The 21841-nt window shown below is 43.4% G+C and overlaps 2 protein-coding genes across 7 annotated transcripts in view; one reads left to right on the top strand and one right to left on the bottom strand.

Moving 5' to 3' along the window:
• JHY (junctional cadherin complex regulator) overlaps positions 1 to 5868 on the top strand; it is an 80574-nt gene extending 74706 nt beyond the window's left edge. For 3 of the 6 annotated variants that reach the window (XM_020878515.2, XM_020878356.2, XM_020878440.2), the window contains one exon: positions 1188 to 2214. In XM_020878515.2, the coding sequence (XP_020734174.2) occupies positions 1188 to 1385 (198 nt within the window). In that variant the 3' untranslated portion in view covers positions 1386 to 2214. Of the gene's footprint in view, positions 1 to 581; positions 636 to 1187; positions 2215 to 2846 lie in introns of those variants that run through there. The other 3 variants (XR_002311057.2, XM_020878756.2, XM_020878596.2) reach the window with 3 other exon arrangements.
• A 9792-nt stretch (positions 5869 to 15660) lies between these two features.
• BSX (brain specific homeobox) lies at positions 15661 to 19470 on the bottom strand. The gene is made up of 3 exons (XM_020878868.2): positions 19046 to 19470; positions 16924 to 17120; positions 15661 to 15900 (listed from the first exon to the last, which is right to left on the bottom strand). Exons 1-3 carry the CDS (start codon positions 19305 to 19307, stop codon positions 15661 to 15663), a joined length of 699 nt encoding a protein of 232 aa, XP_020734527.1. The 5' UTR covers positions 19308 to 19470.
• Positions 19471 to 21841: the final 2371 nt, after the last annotated feature.

Raw genomic sequence — 21841 nt, 5'->3', positions numbered from 1 at the left:
TTGATTGAGTTTCCATGGTGCCACTTTTTCTTTTTTCTCCAAACCATTATTTTTTCATGAAAAAATTCAAGGCAGCAAGTCTATAATTAGAAATTCCAACAGAAGTCACCTACACACAGGGAGAAGTCTGCAGTTTTTCTGTTTTGGAAATTTTTCCCCTTCCAGAACTTATATATATTGCATCTATTCCCATTTCAGCTCTCAGGAAACTTACTAAAATGTAAAACTAGAGAGGGGAGATAAATTAGGAGTTTGGGATCAACATATACACACTTCTACATATAAAATAAACAACAAGGAGCTACTGTACAGCACAGGGAACTATATTCAGTATCTTGTAATAACCCATAATGGAGAAGAATCTGAAAAAGTGTGTATATATATATATATATGTGTGTGTGTGTGTGTGTGTATATATATATATATATATAACTGAATCACTTAGCTGTATACCTAAAACTAAAATAACATTGTAAATTAACTATACTTCAATTTTTTAATTTTAAAAAAGTGTTAAAACATATAAAGGCAGATTTAGAAATCATATTTAGTGAGCTCATTTTTATTGTAATGTCTTTCAGAACTGACAGCCATGAATAAAAGACTGCCTGTTTTCAGTATCCAGGTTTCTATAGGTATACAAAAGAAAAAAAAGAAAAAATAATTTTCAACCTCTAAAGAATACTTGCTAGAGGTCTAAGAGCCAGAAAGAAGAATAGTTGGTGTAATAATGGAGGCTCAATTTTATCTCAACTACAGTGATGTCTTTGGTCTCAAGCTGTAACAAGTCCTCTTTGGATGGAAAGGTCTGTTAATATCTCCTTAATAGAGGTTTGGTTTTAATAAGACTGCCAGAAGCTAAATAGATCAAACACATAAGAAATCTATTTTCAAGCACTTTAATAAAGCTCAGTTTTATAAAGAAAACATCCAAAGGCACAACTGTATGTATCAGTCTTCAACTCTTTTTTTTTCCACAGCATTTTGTTACATGGCTAATTTTATTTAAACTGTGTGTTATATTGCATTATTTGTATTTTCCATTTGGTCTCCACTTCCACCCATGTCTTAGTACATTACCTGTAGCAATAGTCTCCATTTATATTATCAGTAAACCTTTTCTAAGACTATACTTAAGGAATCCAGGGCTCCCTTCCCATCTCAAATAAACTTTTATATGCTTTTAGGCTTTGGAATATGCTAAGACCATCCCCAAACCCAAACCTTCAAATCTGAGTGATCAAGCCTCAAAAGAAAAGAAAAATCCAACCCATGCTGGAAAAGAAGGCACCTTACCTGAAATCTCACTGCTGGAAGTGCTGCAGAACAGACACGAAAGAGAAAAACAGGCCGTGGCTGCTTTTAAAGTCCTTCACATTGTATAGACAACATATGCGCTGGAGACCAGAGACACTCGGGGAATGGACGTGGAGGAGAGAAATTCCAACTTTAACTGCTCTGCATTAAGTGATGACCTCATGTCATCATCTAACTAACCACATTCCATGTTTGCTTTGTACAGGATTTAAAATATGGAGCCCTAATTACAAGATGGTGCCATATTTTACTTTCCAGGCAGAAAAACTATTTTATTTATTTATTTTAAAAATCAGTTAAAACTGGGGCTGAATAAGAACTAGGGAATAAAACCTTCTACTTTTCTATCAGCTCTTCTAATTTCTAAAATGATGGCTACCCTTTCTCAGCATAATGAAACTCTTGAAGTTACCCAGAAATAAATCTATCTAGTTAGGTTTATTCTCGTTTTTCTGATAAGAAAAAAAAAAAGTATGAACACTTCGGTTTCTACTGAAAAAACTCAAATGGGACTATACACAGGTAAATTTTGAGATGTCGTTTCCAAAACATTTCTAACATCTCTCAATATTTTAAAGGATAAAATCTTTTAAGTGAAAGTGCTTCAGATGTGCTCACTCAAGTAAAATCAATCTCAGCGCTGTTCTAACAGAGCATCAAGACATTAATCAGAAATCTACCAAGTCCAGGAACGCTCAAGTTAGGCAACTCTGAGGCCCACTTTCCCAAAACTTCTTTCTCAAGTCTATAAATGTGCTGACCATCTTGCCATCACAAATATCTTAAAAATATCCTCAGGTGTGTGCTTTCACACAAAAACACTGGCTAAGACAAAAACATCCCACTGTGTACTAGTGAATGTCAATATTAATAAATATTTTTTTACTTTTTAAAAAATCTTTTGAAACTCAGTTCAGTTCAGTCACTCAATTGTGTCCAACTCTTTGCGACCCCATGAATTGCAGCACGCCAGCCCTCCCTGTCCATCACCAACTCCCGGAGTTTACTCAAACTCATGTCCATCGAGTCGGTGATACCATCCAACCATCTCATCCTCTGTCGTCCTCTTCACCTCCTGCCCCCACTCCCTCCCAGCATCAGGGTCTCTTTCAATGAGTCAACTCTTTGCATCGGGTGGCCAAAGTATTGGAGTTTCAGCTTCAGCATCAGTCCTTCCAATGAACACCCAGGACTGATGGACTTTAGGATGGACTGGTTGGATCTCCTTGCAGTTCAAGGGACTCTGAAGAGTCTTCTCCAACACCACAATTCAAAAGCATCAATTCTTCAGCATACACACTGTAAAATTCACAGGTCTTAATTTACTGGAGGATTTAATTTTTCTGAGTTGCTTGTATTAGGTGGGCATTGCATTCTTAGATGGCTATATCCAGAAATGGACACATTTAACAATAGTACAGTATAGTGTTAATCACTCAGTCGTGTCCGTCTCTGCAACCCCATGGGCTGTAGTCCACCAAACTCCTCTGTCCATGGAATTCTCCAGGCAAATCTGTTTCTCTCTACAGGTGGCATAAGGACTAGCTTTGGAGATTTATTCCTATGTTGTATACATCTACATATACCACAACATGGTAGAAAGGCTACCTGTACAAAATTTAATCTCCTACTGGAAACAGAATTGAAGGTCTGGAAAGATAACAAGTATCTGAAGATAAACAGTAAGTTGGAGCATCCTGGTTCAGTAGTATTGAGGAAATCAGAGCATATATGAGGAGTTAGTTCAGGAAAATCATAGCCCAAGCTGCTCCTAAAATGTATTTATAAAAGAAGTGGACCCTTTAGGTTACATGTTCAAAGATTTTTCTAAAAACATGAGCTAGAATGATTTTTTTCCCTAAATGGCCTTAAATTTAAACTTGCTCTGGAAGATAAAGGGAATAATGCATATAAGACATTTCCATATTTCCATATGTAAAGGGACAGGGTAAGTTATTTAAATGTTACGTTTCTATTAACTTATCTTAAAGGAATTTAGAGCTTGGAAGGGGTTTATCTTGTTCAAGTGTCAATTTTTCAGAAGAGGCAATGATGATCAAGAAAGGGTGTGACTCTGAATCCCTTCAGTCCTACAGTGGGAGAGCAGGAAGGTCTAAACTCCAGTCTTTGAACAGTGCTATTGGATTGACTGATTGTGGTAAGAGAGATTTCTTGCTTCTCTGTGTGAGCAAAGGGGAATTAGCTATATATTTCAATATGGGACATGAACTTCCACCATTAAGTTCCATTTTTAGAAATACGCATTATTACCTATCTTGCATTTTTAGCATGCACAATCTGGCAACTTCATTACTACACTGATAAAGTTGTAAGAGACATCACAATGCAACTCAAATGTTGACCAATAAATGAGATGCTATTACAGTTTTTTTTTCCAGAACATTTAAAAACCCTCCCTAACCATTTCTGTCAGCCTAAGCATTAAATCCTTCAGGCACGTTCACACATATCAATGCCATTTAGAACCCACACTCCACTGAAGCAGGTTCAGTGAATCAGTAGATATCAAACATTTCCCAGAGACTCCACATCCAAGGCAAGGCTTTACCATCCAATAAGTATGATTCTAGCACAATTAAAATTCTTTGTACACAGGGGCTTCCCTAGTGGCACAGTGATAAAGAATCCACCTGTCAATGCAGGAGAAATGATTTCAGGAAGATCTCACATACCCCAGAGTAATTAAGCCTGTGCAAATAAGCAACAACTATTGAGCCTGTGCTCTAGAGCCTGTGTGCCCCAACTACTGAAGCCTGCGTGTCTAAAAGCCCATGTTCCCCAAGAAGAGAAGCCACTGAAATGAGAAGCTCACACACCACAACTAGAGAGTAGCCCCCACTCTCTGCAACTAGACAAAAGCCTGCACAGCAAAAGACCCAGTACAGCCAAAAATAACTTTTTAAAAATGGGATGCTTTTTTAAAAAGTTCTTTGTACCCAAATTCTGAAAGTGACAGGTAGCATCTAAAATGACTTCAGCTTAAAAAAAAAAAAAAAGAAGAACATATTTGCTGAAAGTTTGGGGGTTGAAATCAAAGAATAGTTCAAAGTAGGCTTCATCTGACCCCAAGTCATTCCACAGCCATAAGATCCAGCAGAATGTCTCTAATGTCTAAGCAAAATGTCATGACACTAGGACAGGACAGAGATTCTGCAAGAATAGTGAAAGACAAACACTTATTGACGCCTCCTTTCAAGAAAATTGTACTAATAACATTGATCTTCTATAGACCCAAGTGGATCAGTAATCAATTTTTATAGTATTTCTGTTTCAGATATTTAGGAAATAAAAAGAACCTGCCTATCAGAGGGCACGAAACTATAAACCTGAGTGATAAAATGATGGAGGCCCTGGATTTGACCAGATGTTAGATAAGCCATTGAAAGACATAGTGCCTAATCTGCCTAATCTCTATGAGCTGGTATAAATAAAGGACCTTTAAATCATGTATGCTCTCATATTGTAGCTCCTTTTGTGACGTTTCTTCTTCTTGAGTTTCCAACAAGAGCATCCTCCTAGAGGGAGCTTTTGGACAAGTAGCTGAATTTAATGACAGCTGTCTTCATGATATTGTTCTGTATGGTAAGGAGTCTCCTGGGGGTTATCTAGAAACCAACTCAAGAAAAGACAATATTGAGGAATAAAATAAAAGGTAAGCGTAGCAAAAGCACCAAAGTCTAATGGTTCCAATCGGGGCCTTATTATTGGTTAATGAATCATTGTCAAAACATCGCAGCAAACATGAGCATGCACAGCCTACTCTATAGTGAGAAAATGACTCTTCATCCCAACAGTTATTAGCTGGGAGTTGTTTGAAAACACATCCAGTAATTAGAACAACACTGGAGCTAATTGAGAACTTTGAGTTGATAGCAAATGGTCTATAATATCAGACAGGATAAATTCAGGGGGGATTCTTTTTTAATTACTGATTGAAAAATTGCATAAAAAATGAATTGAATTTGGGTGACAGTCTGCACATATCAGGACAAGTTTAACTAATTCTCTCCAAGATGTGCTTCCAAACACATATTACCATTAGATTAGAAGTTGCACTTGAAAATATAAAGTTCTTAAGGAAAAATGAAGGTTGCTTTCCTAAGCATGCCTTTTTAAAGATTATCTTTTCCTATCAAGAATAAACCTTGAATGCAAGAGAGAGTGAAGGACAGGGAGCCTGGTGTGCTGCAGTCCATGGGGTCACAAAGAGTCCGGCACCAACTTAATGACTGAACAACAATAATACACATTTCATCTAACTCTCAAGTATTCTACAGGACAACTATAGGACTTCTCCCTAATAGTAACTACATTTTCATAACTTCTATTCCTAATGGGTAAAAACAGAAAGACAAAAAGATACATGAGTGCTCCATTTGCTTAGCTATTTTCCTAGTGAAAAAGGATTTAAAACTAATAGCATGATGTGATGTTTTTTCATTATTGCAGATTTTGTTTATCCAATGTCTCACTCCCATTCTATATCCTTGATTATAAGAAATTTTCTACATTGTCAGACAAAATTTCTGTACTATAAAGGCAAAAAAAGGAGAAATATGTATTCTAATAAAATTTTTACTTATATATTCACTCCACTTTTTAAAGCATACGGAAGTAGGATCTCAGAGTAGCTAAAAATCTGATATTCAGAACTGTCCCCTCAACAGCCTCCAGATTAAGTACAGTATTTGTTTCTACTCCCCCTCTCACTTCATTAAGCAAAACCACACATCTTTCTCACAAAGGTACTGAGAAAACACAAAATGTCTCCATTTCCTAGGCAAACATCCATTCAATGGAAAGCAAAAGGGTATGGATAGCAGATTTTTCTTTCATTCATCAATGTATTCATTCTTTCATTTGTTCATTTTATTTCCCCATCCGTCTTAAAGATTCCCATTCTTCATGTTTTGTTACTTGATTTTGATTTAGTGGAATAGCTGGAAAGTTGAGGCTTTCCCAAAAGGTTATGAAAATATCAGTGTGAGAAGCAATAAGATGCAAAGTGCACAGATTTTTTTTCGGCTCTCTCTACCACTCAGTATATGGCCTCTTTGGGTAAAATGAAGAGAAGAAAAAAGAATTTGGCGGCAAGGTTTATCCCCCTGCTGCCTCTCCACTGCCTTTTCATTGTACCCTTGCAAACCTGAGCCATGTAAGTAATTAATTTTCAATAAGCTGAATAAATGGTCTTCCGCTATTAAACAACTCTAACGGGTCGAGAGGATTACAATGATGTGACTATCTCAGGCAAATATATTTAGTGATGCTCTGGAAATATCTGATAAGATGTCAGAAATTTTCTTTAATGAGCTGACAGCTCAGAGAGACCCGACCAGATATGGAGGCTGCCAGACTGGCTTTTCAGAGCACCTCTTGTCGCTGGAGTCCCAAGCATTTGCAAGAGATGCTTAAACAGTAGGTATCCTAAGGGTGCAAATTTGACAGTGGGAGAAAACCTTCAGAAATTTAAATTCCACCAAGTACACCAGTTATCCTTTGGGAAGCTGTTTGTACAGGAGAAGGAAGAAGAAAAGAAAATCAACGTCCAGTGAGTAAAATCCCTGTGGATATCTGCACTAAATAATTTGGGCCCCAAATGGACACTTTCCTCTGTGGCAAATTTGCCTCCTAAATTCATCCTTACACTTTCTTTTTTGCCATCCAGACAATGATCAAAATCACTCTCATGAAACCTGATTGGCCTTACCCCGGATCTCCAACCCGTCACCTGGCAGCAATGTCTTTTCCCATTTCCCCTGCTTCCACACAATGGTGCCACTTTGAAGCGGTACCACGGATGCTGTCTTGCCTTAAAATTGATAATCTAGCATACAAACCTCAAGCACCCATTTTTAATGAAACCTTTAGATGAATATCAAAGAACTATTTGCCATGTCTAATGTTTTAATTAGATTATATTCTCAATTTAACCCATTAAACCTCCTTTGATGATCCCCATATTTAGTGTTTAGCCTCAGATGCACGAGGTAATGAATACTGGACCTTTTGATTTAATGAGAATTTCGGCTCTTCCAGCCTGCGCCTCTTTGTATACCTTTTATTTTGCCAGCTATAGAATTCAGTTAATTGAAGGGGTCTCTTACCATCACACATTAAGGAGTATAAATTAGCATGCCCATTCTGATTGGAAAATGCACGCAGACAGGTTTGCTTTGATCTGAGGACTGAGCTGAAGAAGGCAGTAGCCCTCTGAAAACGAGCTGATGGCCTTGTTATCAAGGCAAAATGTAGATGCGTCCGTGTGTCACAAAACACTTAATGTCTTAATTGATCACCTTCCAATTCTCCCTGTCCTGTTTGCATCATTCTCTTTATGAGCCTGCGTGCGCGCGTGTGTGCGCGCATGTATTTGTGTGTCTGTGGCTCTGTTTTGCTGTTTGTATTTATCTTTTCTGTTTCTCTATTCAGAGATTAGGGATCCAGGTTTCAAATTAATCTGAGATCAAGAAAAATGAAATAACAAATCCCTTCACCTTGAGATTTTTAAGAATATCCTGTAAAACTATTCAGGACCTTTCACAGACAAAGATTCTTAAGGACTAACTAACTTCCAGTACTTTCAAATGGGTAGACCCCAAGCCATTGGTACTATATTACTGAATATGAGGTAAGAGGGGATATTCTGTGCTTTGGCAACAAAGTCAGCCTTTTAGTCTGTTGTAATGATAATGCAACTCCTGAATTTAACAAATTCAGTTACATAAAAGAAACATCAAGATAAAAGGTCAGTACCTTCATCGTAAAAGCCAGAATAAACAAACATTAAATCCAAATTATGAGAAATCTGGATAAATATGGTAGATTGAACACACACACACGTGCTCATGTGTTTCACTCCTTTGGCAAGCTCCCACTAAAATCACAGTAACAGCTTTTTGTTTTTTAAAGATATAAACATACAAGAACAGGGAGAACAGGAAAAGGGATACCAGTAGCAACTTTTTTAAAACTAGAAAGGGGATGAATAGATTGTAAAATAATAATAGTAATTAAAAGCCTCAAAAAATAAGAAATCATAACCAAGCAATGGGGAAATCCAAGAGTCAATCTGATTTACACTACAGAATGCCCCCAAATGCTCAGGAACTGATGGTGTCAATTACCACTGGAAGTAGCGGGAAAAGGGGGTGGGGTGAAATGAAGGACAACTGACCCTCCACCACCCCAGTAAAGGGCTGCTGGACCCCCTGCAGAGGGTAGGCGAGTGTCTCAGGAGTGAGAAATGACTGGCTGTTAGGAGGCACCATCAACAGTGAGCAAAGTGTTCTAAATACACAGACCTCTGCTCCTCCGCTCCCAGAAAGTTAGGCCTTCATCCTACAAGCAGAGATTTGGAAATTCTCCTCTGGGAATCCGACCAGCCCAGAAGAAAAGAGCTAAAGATTCTGATCTCAGTGGATCTCCAAATGAAGGAGTCAACCGTGTTATCCTGCAGGAGAGCTCACAGCCAGCAGGTCTCACTGGGTATTCAGAGCTGCCTATCAGCTTTCTGTTTCTCCTACTTAAATATGAGCAGACAACCAAGGTTTTCCAAATATCTGAGGATATTATATGGCATACCACTAAAAAAGGCAGGGAAATTAAAGAGATCTTGAGAGTTAGAAAAACAATAGCTGAAATTAAAAATTCAAAGGTTATAAAGTAAAACTGAAGAATTTTTTTCAGAAAGCAGAGCAAAAAAGGCAAAAATATAGAAAAGCAGGAGAGGAAGAAATAAGTTTAGAGGATAAATCCGGAAGGTTGAAAAAAAATCAAAATAATAGGAGTTCCATAAAGAACAAATATAGAAAAAAAAAGGAAGAGAAATCATCAAAAAATTAATTCAAGAAATTTCCCCATAATTGAAAAAAAATGAGTTTTCATATTCAAAGGGCCTATTGAGCATCTGAAAAAGTGTGTGAAAACAAACCTCAAACACAGGCATATCACTGTTAAATTTCAGCACACTGGCTCCAAAGAGAGGACCCTACAAGTTTCCCATGAGGAAAACAAATGAATAAATAAAACAGGATATATCAAGAATCAAAATGGCATTAGACTTCACAGCAGCAACTGGAAGCTAAAACATGATTGAATGAAGTCTTCAAAACTATTCAAATGTATTCAAAATGACTTCCAACTGAGAATTCTATACTTACGCAAAACACTAAGAAACTAGAATAAAGATGTTTTTACACAAGAATGATCTCAAAACATTGACCTTTCACATACTAACTAGGAAGCTAGAGGAGCCTGTGATCCACCAAAATAAGAGCGTAAACCAAGATGAGGAAGAAAGAGTAAAATGAAAGGCAACCACGGGATGAAGGGGAAGAAAGATGCACTGACACAGAATCCAAAGTGGACAGGCTAGAGGCTGTGGGAGAGATTGGTTCAGGAAAATGAAATGTTAAGAATACATGCCCAGGGACCTCCCTGCTGGTCCAGTGGTTAGCAGTCTATGCTTCCACTGCAGGGGTGCAGGTTTGATCCCTGTACTGGAATCACAGGCAATTCTTTCTCTCTTAAGAGGGTTCCCATGGATTTGAATTCTAACTTCCCTCCTTACATAGCATCATGTCTTGTCACTAAGGGAGATAACAGAAACCTGGGACAGAAGGGGGCTGGGCTAGGTAACCAGGAGGAAAAGGAGCATTCTGGATAAAGCATCCCCAGTGACACTTTCTATTTCATCCAGCCTGTCTGATCCTCTCAGTCCACACATGAGGTCAGACAGAAATTAAGATGAAGTTATAAAAAAACAATTCCTTGGAAAGAGACATAATATCCCCTTTTTAATGATGGTGATGGCACACAAAACCAATACTGACCTTTTGGTAACCATATTGCTACAGCCAACGTCCTCTGAAGTTTAGAATCAAAGACCAAACTGATACCTTCAGTGTATGTTGTAGTTCAGTCACCAAGTGGTATGCAACTCTTCCAGACCCCATAGACTACAGCATGCCAGGCCTCCCTGTCCTCAGATGTATGTTCTAATTCATCATCTTTCTCTAGCACGTTTCTTCCAAGATACCACAGTAGGTATTTTTATAACTGGTATCTCACATCCCCTCCCATTCTCAACTGATTTACAGGGTACTCTCCCCATTTTTCAGATACCAGCTAAGAAAAAAATTTAGCAAAGTAATAATTTACAGGTGCCAAGTAATCATTAGCAAAAGAATGATTAGAATTGAAGTCTCTAAGCCATCTAGCTAGTGGCCAAATCAGATATGGTTCTACAATAATACAAAGAGTAATAAGAGAAGACGGGAACTGCTGAGAAAGATTGAAGGCAAAAGTAGAAGGGGGTGGCAGAGGATGAGATGGTTAGACAGCATCACTGACTCTAGGGGCATAAATCTGAGCAAACCCTGGGACACTGGAGGACAGGGGAGCCTGAAGCGCTGCAGTCCATGGAGTCACAGACAGTCGGACACAGCTTGGCAACTAAGCAACAACAAAAATGAAATCATGGAGGGAAGGTTATCCAGTGTACACGCCGGGAATTCTGAGAGGAGGAGAAATCTGTCTTTGGGAGGCAGGATTAAAACTAGAAAATACAACAGAGAGAATCTGAAGAGAAAATGTGAAAGTCATTTCAAATTTTTAACTCCTAAATATGTACTGGAATGCTCTCTGACCTCTGCATGTATTAATTCTGTAATTTACCAAATTAACAGCCTGTATGACATGAGGCAAGTCAGCCTCTCTCAGTTGCTTTGTCTGTAATTAAAGGAGATTTAGGCCAAAATTTTTAGAAAAGTATGGGGATTTGAAGCAGCTTAGACATACCTAGCTCATCCTACTGGATACACAAACATCTTCTAAAACATTCCAGCAAATCGTCATTCAACTGTGGCTTGGATAAAAAACAGGGCTAAGGGACTCAGTACCTCCTAGGAATGTCAATTTAAGTTTCAGATTGCTCCTAATTAGGTTTACCATAAATTGATCCACGACTCTGCTAGATAATTTCCAGCTTTTTTAATTTCACATCTAAAATTACTATGCAAAATCCTTTCCTCCACATAATACAATGATAATAGCCCCACTGCCACTTTTATCACAATATGAATTAGTGGTAAGACTTCTAGTCTTAATTCCACCACTGTCTACTTGACATTGGCCCATAATTCATTATATCTGGATTTTAACGTCTTCCTTTATAAAATGAAGGACTTAGATTTTGTCAAATGTCTCCTGTAATACTGACAATTCCTTCCTGATTATATTTTTGTCTTTAACTCAGAGGAACATCACTTAGTCTTCACTTACTTTTTAGAGTGAGGTTCTGGGACTTCTTTAATGAATAAATGAGTATCCTTTTCTTCTTCTTCTTGTTTTTGTTAACTCTTCTATTTATTTAGAGTGCATGAACTAAAATCTTATTCTTAGTAAGATGACAAATAATTTTAGATGTTTTGCCTGCCACCTTCTGATCACACTTTTCTAGTGAAAAGTATTTAGTGTTCTGTGGACTTAGCCTGTTCTGCTGATGGACAACACAATGCCTGTCTTATAGAAGTCACTTAAATATTGTTCCAAGATCTACTTCCCTGGAACCACCCATTGGCTCTGGTTCTGCCCTCTCCAGCACAGCGGACTAGACATGTCCTTGTGATACGCAATCCCTCTATAGCCACTGAAACACAACTAACACAGTTTCTCCCAACCTTCCCCAAAGCTTTGCTTCTCCAAGCTAAAAAGTTCACACTTATTTGTTTCCTGTATCTTTTACTATCTAGGTTCCTGTATTCATTCCTGGATGAATTTTAGTTTGTCAATATCCTCTTTAAAATGTGATGCCAAGAACATAAATATAATACATTTCATTATTTTTGCACAGACACTGAGCCCAATTCAAGACCAGGAAGTTATTGATTCAATTAAATATGTTTATTGCACGTTTCTCTTAGCACCAGAAAGCATTCTGCTTGCTCTGTGCCTTCATACCTCTTAATCTCTAGTTATCAAATCCATCAATAAAAGCCAGTCCTCTGTCTTCTGAAGTGGTGTCATGGATTTCAATTAGTCACTTCTTAGTGCCACTATCAGCTAATACTAGGCTAAGTGATGTATTGTCAATTTCTTGCGTTCTTATGTCACGTGAGCAGAAATATTGAGAAAATAAATATTCTCCTCTCTGAGAAGCTATGAAATGCAGTCCATCAGAAACAACATTGAGAACAAATATCGAACAAATTATTTACTACATTTAGGATTACAAGTAGGATGACTTGTCACCAGAGCTATTTTAAGATGGTTTTGACCCTTCAGAACCAGATCTGTGTATGTCTCTCTTTAATACATCATAATGAGCGTGGTTTTGTCAGATCTTCACCAGCAAGTGAAACTGAGTTGAAGCAAAAGCCTGGGTAATTCAGACAAAATACCTTTTCAGCCTATGGAGGCTTTGATCAGTATTGAAGGCCAAAAACAAAAAGTGCTATCATGTTACATTAAATTGAGACTAAATTGTGTCTATCCTCTACCATCATCACTATAAAAAAGGGGAAAAAAAAAAAGAAAAAGGAAAGAAAAACTAGGAGAACTTTGCTATCGAATTGTTTGCACCAATTTCAGGGAATACTGTCTGATGTGGAAATGGTGCCACAGGTTCTGCTGGTGCTGCAGGTCTGAGCTCTTGCCTTCCCCACTAACCCATCCATTAAGGAACAGCCACAGTGTGAGACCAGGATGAGTCAGAATGAGCATCTTCTTGTGTTTGATGCTCATGAATGAGAGACACAGCTACTCCCTAGCTCCAGGATTCATTCTGCCTCCAGTCAAGCAATGTTGTGCCTATGCTAAGAGTGTTTCCTATTTACCTGTTTTTCAAGTCAAAAAGTCTTTAAAATGTAGCTAATCTGTTACTCTCAGACTCAAAATAAGCCCTGCCATCTTTTTGTGAAGACAATAGAAAGAAAAATGCTTGGTGTTTTGGGGTTTGTGTTAACCATCTAATTTTTTTTTATTTCCCCCAAACACAGCATTTCTACTCACTTCAAAGATTCTCCCCCAAAATCCCTCTTAGTAGTTGCTCTTCCTGGGATTAGCAGAATTTGAGATTTATTTCCCCTTGTGTAATAGTATCCACTTTCTCCTCCCGGTTACCAAGAACATTCTTATTCAAAAATTGCTTTCTTTCTATAACCAAGTCTTCCGTAAAGCATTTGTCAAGAACTTGCTTAAAATGGTACTGTCGTTATCTGAACTGGGAGAGAGGAGGAATCTGAACCTAGACTTGCATTTGTAGCAATCTACAAGATCTAAATAAATGAGAGGGGTGTCCTTACAAAGTGTTAGAAGCAACATGCCAACCAATGCATTGTTATCAGAAGAAAAGGTGTTTGGGGCAAAGAAGTGATCAAGGAGTCAGAAGAGATTTTTCTGTCCTGCTTTGGCTCCTAGCTAGTCCTGATTTCATGGGTAAATCCTTCAACCTTGCCAAGCCTCAATTTCCTTATTTATGAAGGGAAAAACAATCCCCTTCTTGCCAAGACTCACTGATAAAGAGCATTTGGAAAATCCAGATAGTATATACAGTGCTTGTATTTTTAAAGCAATAGATTTGCTCCTAAATAATATAGACTGGATAAAGGTCTCACTCTGACACTTATCTCTGCTTAAGTTAATATTTCCCCAAACAAGCTTACTTGAAAAAAAAAAAAAAATGTCTGCTGCTACATTCATAGAATCATAGAACTTAGACCCAGAAGGATCTTTAGGGTTCATCCTCTTATTAGCGAAATAAGGAGCCAAAAATTGTAATTAAATGGAACCCAAGGTCATACAGCTGTAATTCATGTTAATTAACGTTGGCCATTAGGACCCAAGAGTCAGGACTCGACATAGCCTCTTTTCCAGGTTTCCTGGGCTCTTTTACCTAAATACACAACCAGGACGAAAGGAAGGTCGGAAACAGGTCGCCTCTGGCACAGGTGCTCTGTCTGAGAAGTGTACTGAGTACGTAGTGTCGTTACACAATTCGTTTAGCACAATTTCAAACTCCTATAATCAAGAGACCGCTGTCCTTTCAGCATTTGAGAGTCAAAAATACCATCTGCAGAGACCTTTTACACGTAGGTGGAACCCGAGACTATTACACGATTCAAAACAGAAAAATCGGCGTCGGGGAGATGGGACTCAGTACCTCCGTTAAGTAAAAGTTATTAGCCCTGCTCATTCCTGCCGAGGACAGGAAATTGCCCGGGGCTGAGCGGAGGGGGCGTGCGCGCAGGAGGTCGCGGTAACAAACGATTCCCGGAAACTCGTGTTCGTTCCCAGTTTTGCCCGGCGAGCCCTTTATTATCTACAGAGTGCAAACCCGGGAAAAGAATAGGAGACCTCCCAGGGGAAAGGAAAGGGGGGCGACGGGCAGGGCCAACCCTATTCCTGCCCCCACCTCAAAAGTCCCCAAACAAGAGGCACGCCTGGTAGAGGATTCGCATTCTCCTTTAGGCTTCATCTTGCTAAGATTCCCTAAAATGCAATGAGAATGAGCATTTCCCCACAGAACCCGAGAGACGCTCAGTTTTAAAATATCAATAGCCGGTGGGATGTGGAAGAGTTGCGGGGCAGGCGCGCAACAAAGTCGGGAGCGGGAATTGCTCGATGGTTTTCTCTACCCAAGTTTCTCGCCTCCCAATACGGGGGCCGGGGGTCACCAGAGTGAAAGCCGCGGGGGCCTGGGGGACCACAAGCTCAAAAAGGGTTCTGGGTGCAGAACCTAGAGCTCTTGAGGAGAACCTTGGAGAGAGAGGATGGAAACGCCGCCCCGAGAAGAGGAGGGAGTCGGGGAGAGTGGGAGCGTGGCGGCGAGCAGCGCGCGAGTCTGTCCCGGAGTGGACGTGAGCGGAACACCCGGTCCTTACCTGCAGCCCATCGGTCTGCCCAAGGAAGGGCAAGGGGTCCGGTGGAGAGGCCGCAGCGCCTGGACAACGAGCGGGGACAGGTGGCTGTGGGCGAGGGCCGAGGGGTCTGCAGTCGCGGCGGGGACAGGTGGCTGTGGGCGAGGGCCGAGGGGTCTGCAGTCGCGGCAGGGAAGAGGTCCCCGCACCGAATTAGGGCGCCGAGAGCCCAAGCTCCCGTGGGCGCTGCCGAAGGCGCGGGACGCGCGAACGAGCGAAGCAGGCGTAGTCTCGCCCCGGCGGCGCGGGCTCGGCGGGCGGGTGGGTGGGGGAAGGGGGCGGGAGCCCGGGCGCACGGGCCCGCACGGGTTGGAGGGTTAACAGGTGTGTAGCGTTTGTCTCCCCGGAGCCTATCTCCCAGGCCCGCCCCGCGGCGTCCTCCCCGCCTCCCCAGCCCGGCGGCTCAGAGCACGTGCGGCCCTGAGCCCAGTTCCCCCTCGTCCCCAATGTCCACCTCGTCCTCCGGCTCCGTCAGCACGAAGGAGCCGGCGGGCAGGCCCAGCCGAGCCTCGGCGGGTGCGGCCTCGGGGCCGCGGGGGCTGCCCTCGGGGCTCTCGGGCCCATCAGTCGCTTTGGGTTCGTCTTGACTTTTCCTCAGCTGCTTTTTATGCTTCATCCTCCGGTTCTGGAACCACGTTTTCACCTGATTCCAGGGAGAAAGAAAGAAAAGCACGTCATTCCTTCAGACTCAGCGAAGATAAAAGCGATTGCTGGGGTTTAAGAAAATAGACCTCAACCCACTGACGAATTATCCAGAAGCTGTTGACTGCCTCACCCTTGGGTTAGGTCACACCTGAACGGCTCACAAGTTGTCGTCTTAGCTTGAATGGGAACCAGATATCCTAGGGCTCTCAGAAGTAATTGCCCCAAAATAACAACGAGGCTCAATACGGTGTGTTTGGTACATACTAATACTGCTATTAATTAGAACCTCCAACAGTAAGTGCTGCATGGGTGAGCTTCCTTTCCGTTCAACTCCCGTTTCTCTGACTGTGACATCTAAATACCTGGTCCAGCAAGACTCCTGGACAGGAAGAGGAGAGAAGCGGACTTGCTGCTTCTCATCAGAGAGAAAATCACTGGGGCCTGGCAGGCCTGCGCTTTCACAGCAAGTTGGGTTTCAGAGAATAGAGGAGAGGGAGTGGAGCCCGGCGTTTTGAGGTTGCAGGTGAAAAGCATTTGGAAGAAAGTGAAAACAATTCTCCCACTCAGGACAGGGAAATAGGAAGAAGGCTCATATTTGTGCATGTGTGTGAGAGTGTTAGGGAGAGGGTGGGTATGAAGACTTGGCGGCTGTGAGAAACATTAAGAGGGGGGAAACCTTATGTGGACTTCTCTCGGGTCAAGAACCCTCTTATTTCTTACTGATTTGCCTCTGACCCGGGCTACTGCCCTGATGGGAAAGGAGTGGGGGAAGGCGCAGAAATGGTAGTTCTCAAACAGGACGTGATCATCAGAATCATTCGAGGGGGGTTTTCCTCCGTGTCCGGAACCCGCTCGAGAGATTTTGCTTCAGTGACTCAGACAAGAGATTGGAAATGTCGGTAGTCTTCCTACGGGTCTTTGGAGAAGTCTAGAATAAAGGAGAGCGGGGTCGCTCCGCTCTACGGCCCGCCCAGAGGCGTTAGGAGTCGCGGAGAACTGTCCTCCCCCTCCTCCGGCCCACCTGCGTCTCCGACAGGCTGAGGGCCGTGGCCAGCTCCACCCGCTCCGGCGTGGACAGGTAGCGCTGGATCTCGAATCTCTTCTCCAGGCCCGAGAGCTGCGAGTCCGAGAAAACCGTGCGAGCTTTGCGGCGGCGGCAGTGCTTCCCCGGCAGCTCTGGGTGCTGGGGGTGCGGGAACAGCGCGGGGACCGGCACCCCTGGGGAGAGAAGAGTGGTCAAGTGGGCAGAGAGCTCCCCTCGCCCCACTCCCACCCTAGTTCCCCGGCAGCCCCTCCGCCTCGCGCCCCCACCAGTCCCGCCCCTCGCCCCCAAAGCTTCTCTTAGGAATCGCAGGGCAGGGGGTAACAAATTGCAAGAATAGCGCTTGGAGATCTTTATCAGAAAGGCCATTTGTAAATACAAACAGTAAACAGTAAGTAAAATGGAAAAGAAAATTATCAAATAGATCCGGAGGCCTTTGAAAATGTCCTCTTGGAGAACAACTTCTGGCTGCGCCTACCAAAATATTCGTGCAAACGTCGAGTGGTTCAGCAGCTAGCTATTCCTCCCCACCAGCCCCCACCCGATCCTTGCAGTCTTCTCTGGACACTCAGTGACAATCAGTGATGTCCTGGGGCTGATGGAAGCAGTGAATGTGATCCTGCCTCACAACCGTACTTAAAAAGCACCTTTCTCTTCACTGAGCCGCCCCGGTTCTCCCGCCTGCAACCAAAGGGAATAGACCAACAGTGAAGCTCCTGAGCGAAAACGGAGGGGTAATTTCCGTCTCGCTCATTTCCTGTCCGTTTCGGGGAAGCGCTGGGGACCCCGCTCTCTGATCTGGTTCTCATTCTTTTTCTCGTTCTTTCCCTCCAGCCCCACGCAGAAGGATTGAAGCGCCTTGCCTCGGGAGACTTCTCGAGTCTTTCCTGACCCTCGCAGGCTTTACCGTGTCTGAGACGCGCCAAGCGGACCAGCCGCCACAGACATCAGTATCGGCTGATTCCGGGGAGAAAAAGCAGAAACAGAAAACAAGTGGTTCGTGTATCTCGGGCTTTGTCCGCTATTTGCGGGGAGCATGGGTGCAGCGCTAAAGAGCTGTCTCTGGCCCGTGGTGAAGCCAAAACCAAAAGGCGAATTCGGTCGCAAGTTTTATAATTGACCCTCCAACACAGTGCCCCGAAGTCTGGGTTTTACCGCTTCACAAACGCTTTAGCTTTTGTCGTGGATTCCAGCGCCCACATCTCACAGACTGTCTCCTGTCTTTCCAGACCCCACCCCGACCGGGATTGTTTTTCCCGCTGCGCTCTGCATCTGGACTCAACGAATCACTCTATTCGGGCTGTAATGAAGAGGCCGGAAAAGAAAGTGTGAATGTGGCCTTTCAGAGAGAGGCGGACCCCACATATCCCTGTCCCAGCCAGACTTTGCTGGTCTCTGCTCTTTGCCATGCCTCGGAAATCAGATTACTTTGGCTGCGGCTCCAAAGACGCCAGCAACTGGGGCAAAGGAGGGCAGCCCAGCCCAAGACTGTGAATTAAATGATGGATGTTGGAAGTGAAGAGGGTTAATGAACAGCCTCCTCTCTTTTTTTTCTTACCTTTTCTCCCTTATTTAGGCCAGTCCAGACCTTCAGTCCTTAAAATATCCCAAACCCTCCTTTACTTCTAAACCCCTGAAGTATCTGCGAATGCTCAGCACCTGGAAGGAGAAAGCTGGCCCCCTTTTGAGCTTCTGGGCTGAAAAGTTGAGTTCCCTTCCATCGGGTGGGATAGTCAGGGGTCCCCCTCAGTGTGAAAAAGATCGCGATGGGGACACACAGATGGACCAAAGTGACCAAGGCCAAGAAAAAGGAAAGTGAACACTGCGCATCAAGAACACTGCCCAAACCTACAGCCACTTCTTGGCTAGGCATGCTTCCTTCATTATAAAAAGTACAGAGTTACCACCCTGGGTTGGCATGCCTCAAAGGAGCTCCCTGTGTCCTCAGCTATATCCCCAACATTCTTCCCCTGTCACTTAGAGGAGGAGGCCGCCAAGCCAGGCCCAGGCAGCTCTGGCCTTTCCTCCGCTCCATCACAGGCTCAGAGTCTGCTGGAAGACCTGTTCTTGCTCCCCATTCCTTGAGACCCCTGTTACTTACCCGAGGTGGTGAGGAAATAAGGGTGGTGGTGGTCTCCCTTATGTAGTGGGTGATGGGGGTGAGGAGCCAGGAGGGTGGGTGTGGGCATGAGTGGGTAGCCATAGTCTAGCAGAGGCACCCGGGAGGCCAGAGTGCTGGTGAAGTGGTCAGGGGCCACCTCCCTCAGCGGCTTGGGCTTGTGTAGCAGGATATCCTCGATGAAGAAGGACGTGGGCCTCTGAGATGACGCCGGGTGTAGAGGGGAGGTGAAGTTGAGATTCATCTTGAACCGAGCGCCTGCCACAGAGCGAGGGCCGGGGACGAAGTGTAGGAAGCAAGCGGCGTCTCACCACGCCTGGTCGAGAGCCAACCACCCTCGAGCTCGGATCCCTGATGCTCTCTTGTCGGCCTTGGGCTACCCCTGGAGCTGGAGAGGCGAGAAGATAAGCTCCTGGGTAGATTGGGTCTTCGTGTAGGAGAATTGGCAGCTTGGAGAGGGGAGCTGGGAGAGCCAATGGCAAGGCTGCCAGAGGCAGAGGGGAGGGTGCGGTGGGCGCGGGGCGGGGCGGGGCGGGGCGGGGAGCTGTCCGCGGTGCTGAATGCGACCGGCCAGGCCCGGGATGAGTGGAGCGGAGAGAACTGGATTTTTGCTCTTTCCAGGTTTCTGGACCTCAGTTTCTGCCTGGCCACTGCAGGAGCTGCCTAGCTCCCCATCGTCTTTTAAAGAAAGCGAAAGAGAGAAGATCTCTACCGTCGGACAAACTCCTCTTTAGAGAGCAGAGGGCATTTAAGGGGCCCTGAAGCAATAGGAATAAAGCACGTACTTCAGCATTGGGGTCTGGGCTTTAAAACTTTAGAGCAATGATTGAAGAAGGGGGAGAGAAGAAGTGAGGAGAGAGCCTGTATCTGCTGACCCAACTTAAGTTGATGGCTAAGGGATGACTGGATTGTGGAGGTAAATAAATGATCATAAATAATGTTTTTACATTATTTACCTCAGTTTTAGAGGGTGGTGTGAGGAAAGTTATATCTACACTAGTCAAGTAATCTCATCTGTATAAACTACCAGAACTACCTCTTAATGACAGCCTCCTCCTCCCATCAAATCTCCACTACTTTCTCCTCATTCCACTCACATGACCTGCTGCTTCTGCTATACCATCACTTGTCAATCAACCCTAGCCTGCAAAATAATTGTACTGTGTTTTTGTCTCCCATTCCCTTTTGCAACCTTTCTTTTCATTTTCCTCCCTCCCAATCTTTAGGGTTTTTTTCCCCCCCTGTTTGTCTTTTTCTAAACTGTTACATTTATTTCCCTGGAGTCAATTTGCTAAAATTAAGGTGATCATCTACAACACAGCAGGGGTAATTTCAGCTCGCATCTCCGAAAATTGCTCTAATTATTGATGTTAAACTCAGGGAAATTAAAAGAAGCCACTTCTCTTCCATCTCTCCATTTTTAAGCTCTAATTTGTTGAAATCTAGTCATCATCACAATTCCAATCACTACTGCTAATAGTAAAAGTGTTTTAATAGAGACTGAGTCCACACAACCCATGCTATTAGATAATTAGAGGAGGTGTTAGAAAGCCAAGTGCTAATCCTTGGGCGCACGGGTAGGATTTCCATCTGATCTAGCAGGTAGAACAAATTAATTACCAGAATCAATTAGGCCCCAAACTACAGAGCTCCAAGAAGTGGGAGCATCGTATTCCATACGGATGAACTGGTAAATGGTAAATAGATGAGGAGAGTGAGAGGAAGGAGAAAGATGGGGAAAATAACTTTAAAATAAGATCTTGGAAAGTAACCCTCTAAACAAAGTCAGAACTCATGTCCTGGAGCCTGAAATGTGATCTTTTAAAAGTTTATAATGGTAAGAACTGAAGACCCCAAAGCAGGTGATCTCAGAGAACACAGCAGACTTCTGGGAGTCAATGCTTGACCTTAGCTCTGGGTCCAGGGGAAGACAAAGAAGACTCTTCGTGAAGAGGTGGTAGGGGTGACAGTCCACACTTGACCCACATCTACCAGCTCCCAGTGAGAGCTGAGGCATCTTGTCTCCTGAGACTCTGGAGGCAGAGTGGCCACTGAGGGAATGGTGCATATACAAACAGCAGAAGCCACTGTAAAGAGCCTTTGGGTCAGCACACCTACACTGCATCCCTACACGGAGCAGACTCACATCCACCCTTGAGGGTGGGATTTCAGCTTCACTTGGGGGTGGGGACTAACTTCAGCCTCAGAAACGACAAGATTTCTGAAAGTCCCTTGGGAGTAGGGGCAGTAAAACACTCTGTTGGATAGCAGTTACCTTGGAGCCAAGGTGCTGCAAACCCTTTCTCAGAATTCAACCTTACACCTCTCCTGGGATGTTCACAGGATCCAAGGAGGGCAGGGAGAGGGCGAGGTACGCAGCCTGCTTAGTCCTTACTGCCTCCTTACTTCATATACTTTTATTTCATACTCCCTCTTCTCCCTCCAAGCTAACGCTGTCTCCCCAGGCCCTGCCCACGCTCCCCTCTCTCTACTGCTCACACCGGACCTGCCTGCCCAAGAGCCCAGCCCCACCAAGGAGAGCTTGAAGGCCTTTTCCCCAGGAGTCCAGCCCTCCCTCCTCTGCCTCCGCAGAACTTGGGAACCTGGGAAGTGAGAGACGGAGGGAGGAAACTGGACAGCTCTGAGAAGGGGCAGGATCTCCAAGACTGCTAGAGTTTTCCTTGCCTTTCCCCTTTTGACAGGTGCTGGGAAGCAAAGCTCCGTGACTGAGAGAGTGGACCCATGTCCACACTAACGCAGGCCCCTGGAGGCTCAGAG

This window comes from Odocoileus virginianus, chromosome 10 (genome assembly GCF_023699985.2).
Source record: "Odocoileus virginianus isolate 20LAN1187 ecotype Illinois chromosome 10, Ovbor_1.2, whole genome shotgun sequence".
NCBI lineage: Eukaryota > Metazoa > Chordata > Mammalia > Artiodactyla > Cervidae > Odocoileus > Odocoileus virginianus.
The sequence above is the reverse complement of the archived record's forward strand: the minus strand, read 5'-3'. Positions and strand labels throughout refer to the sequence as shown.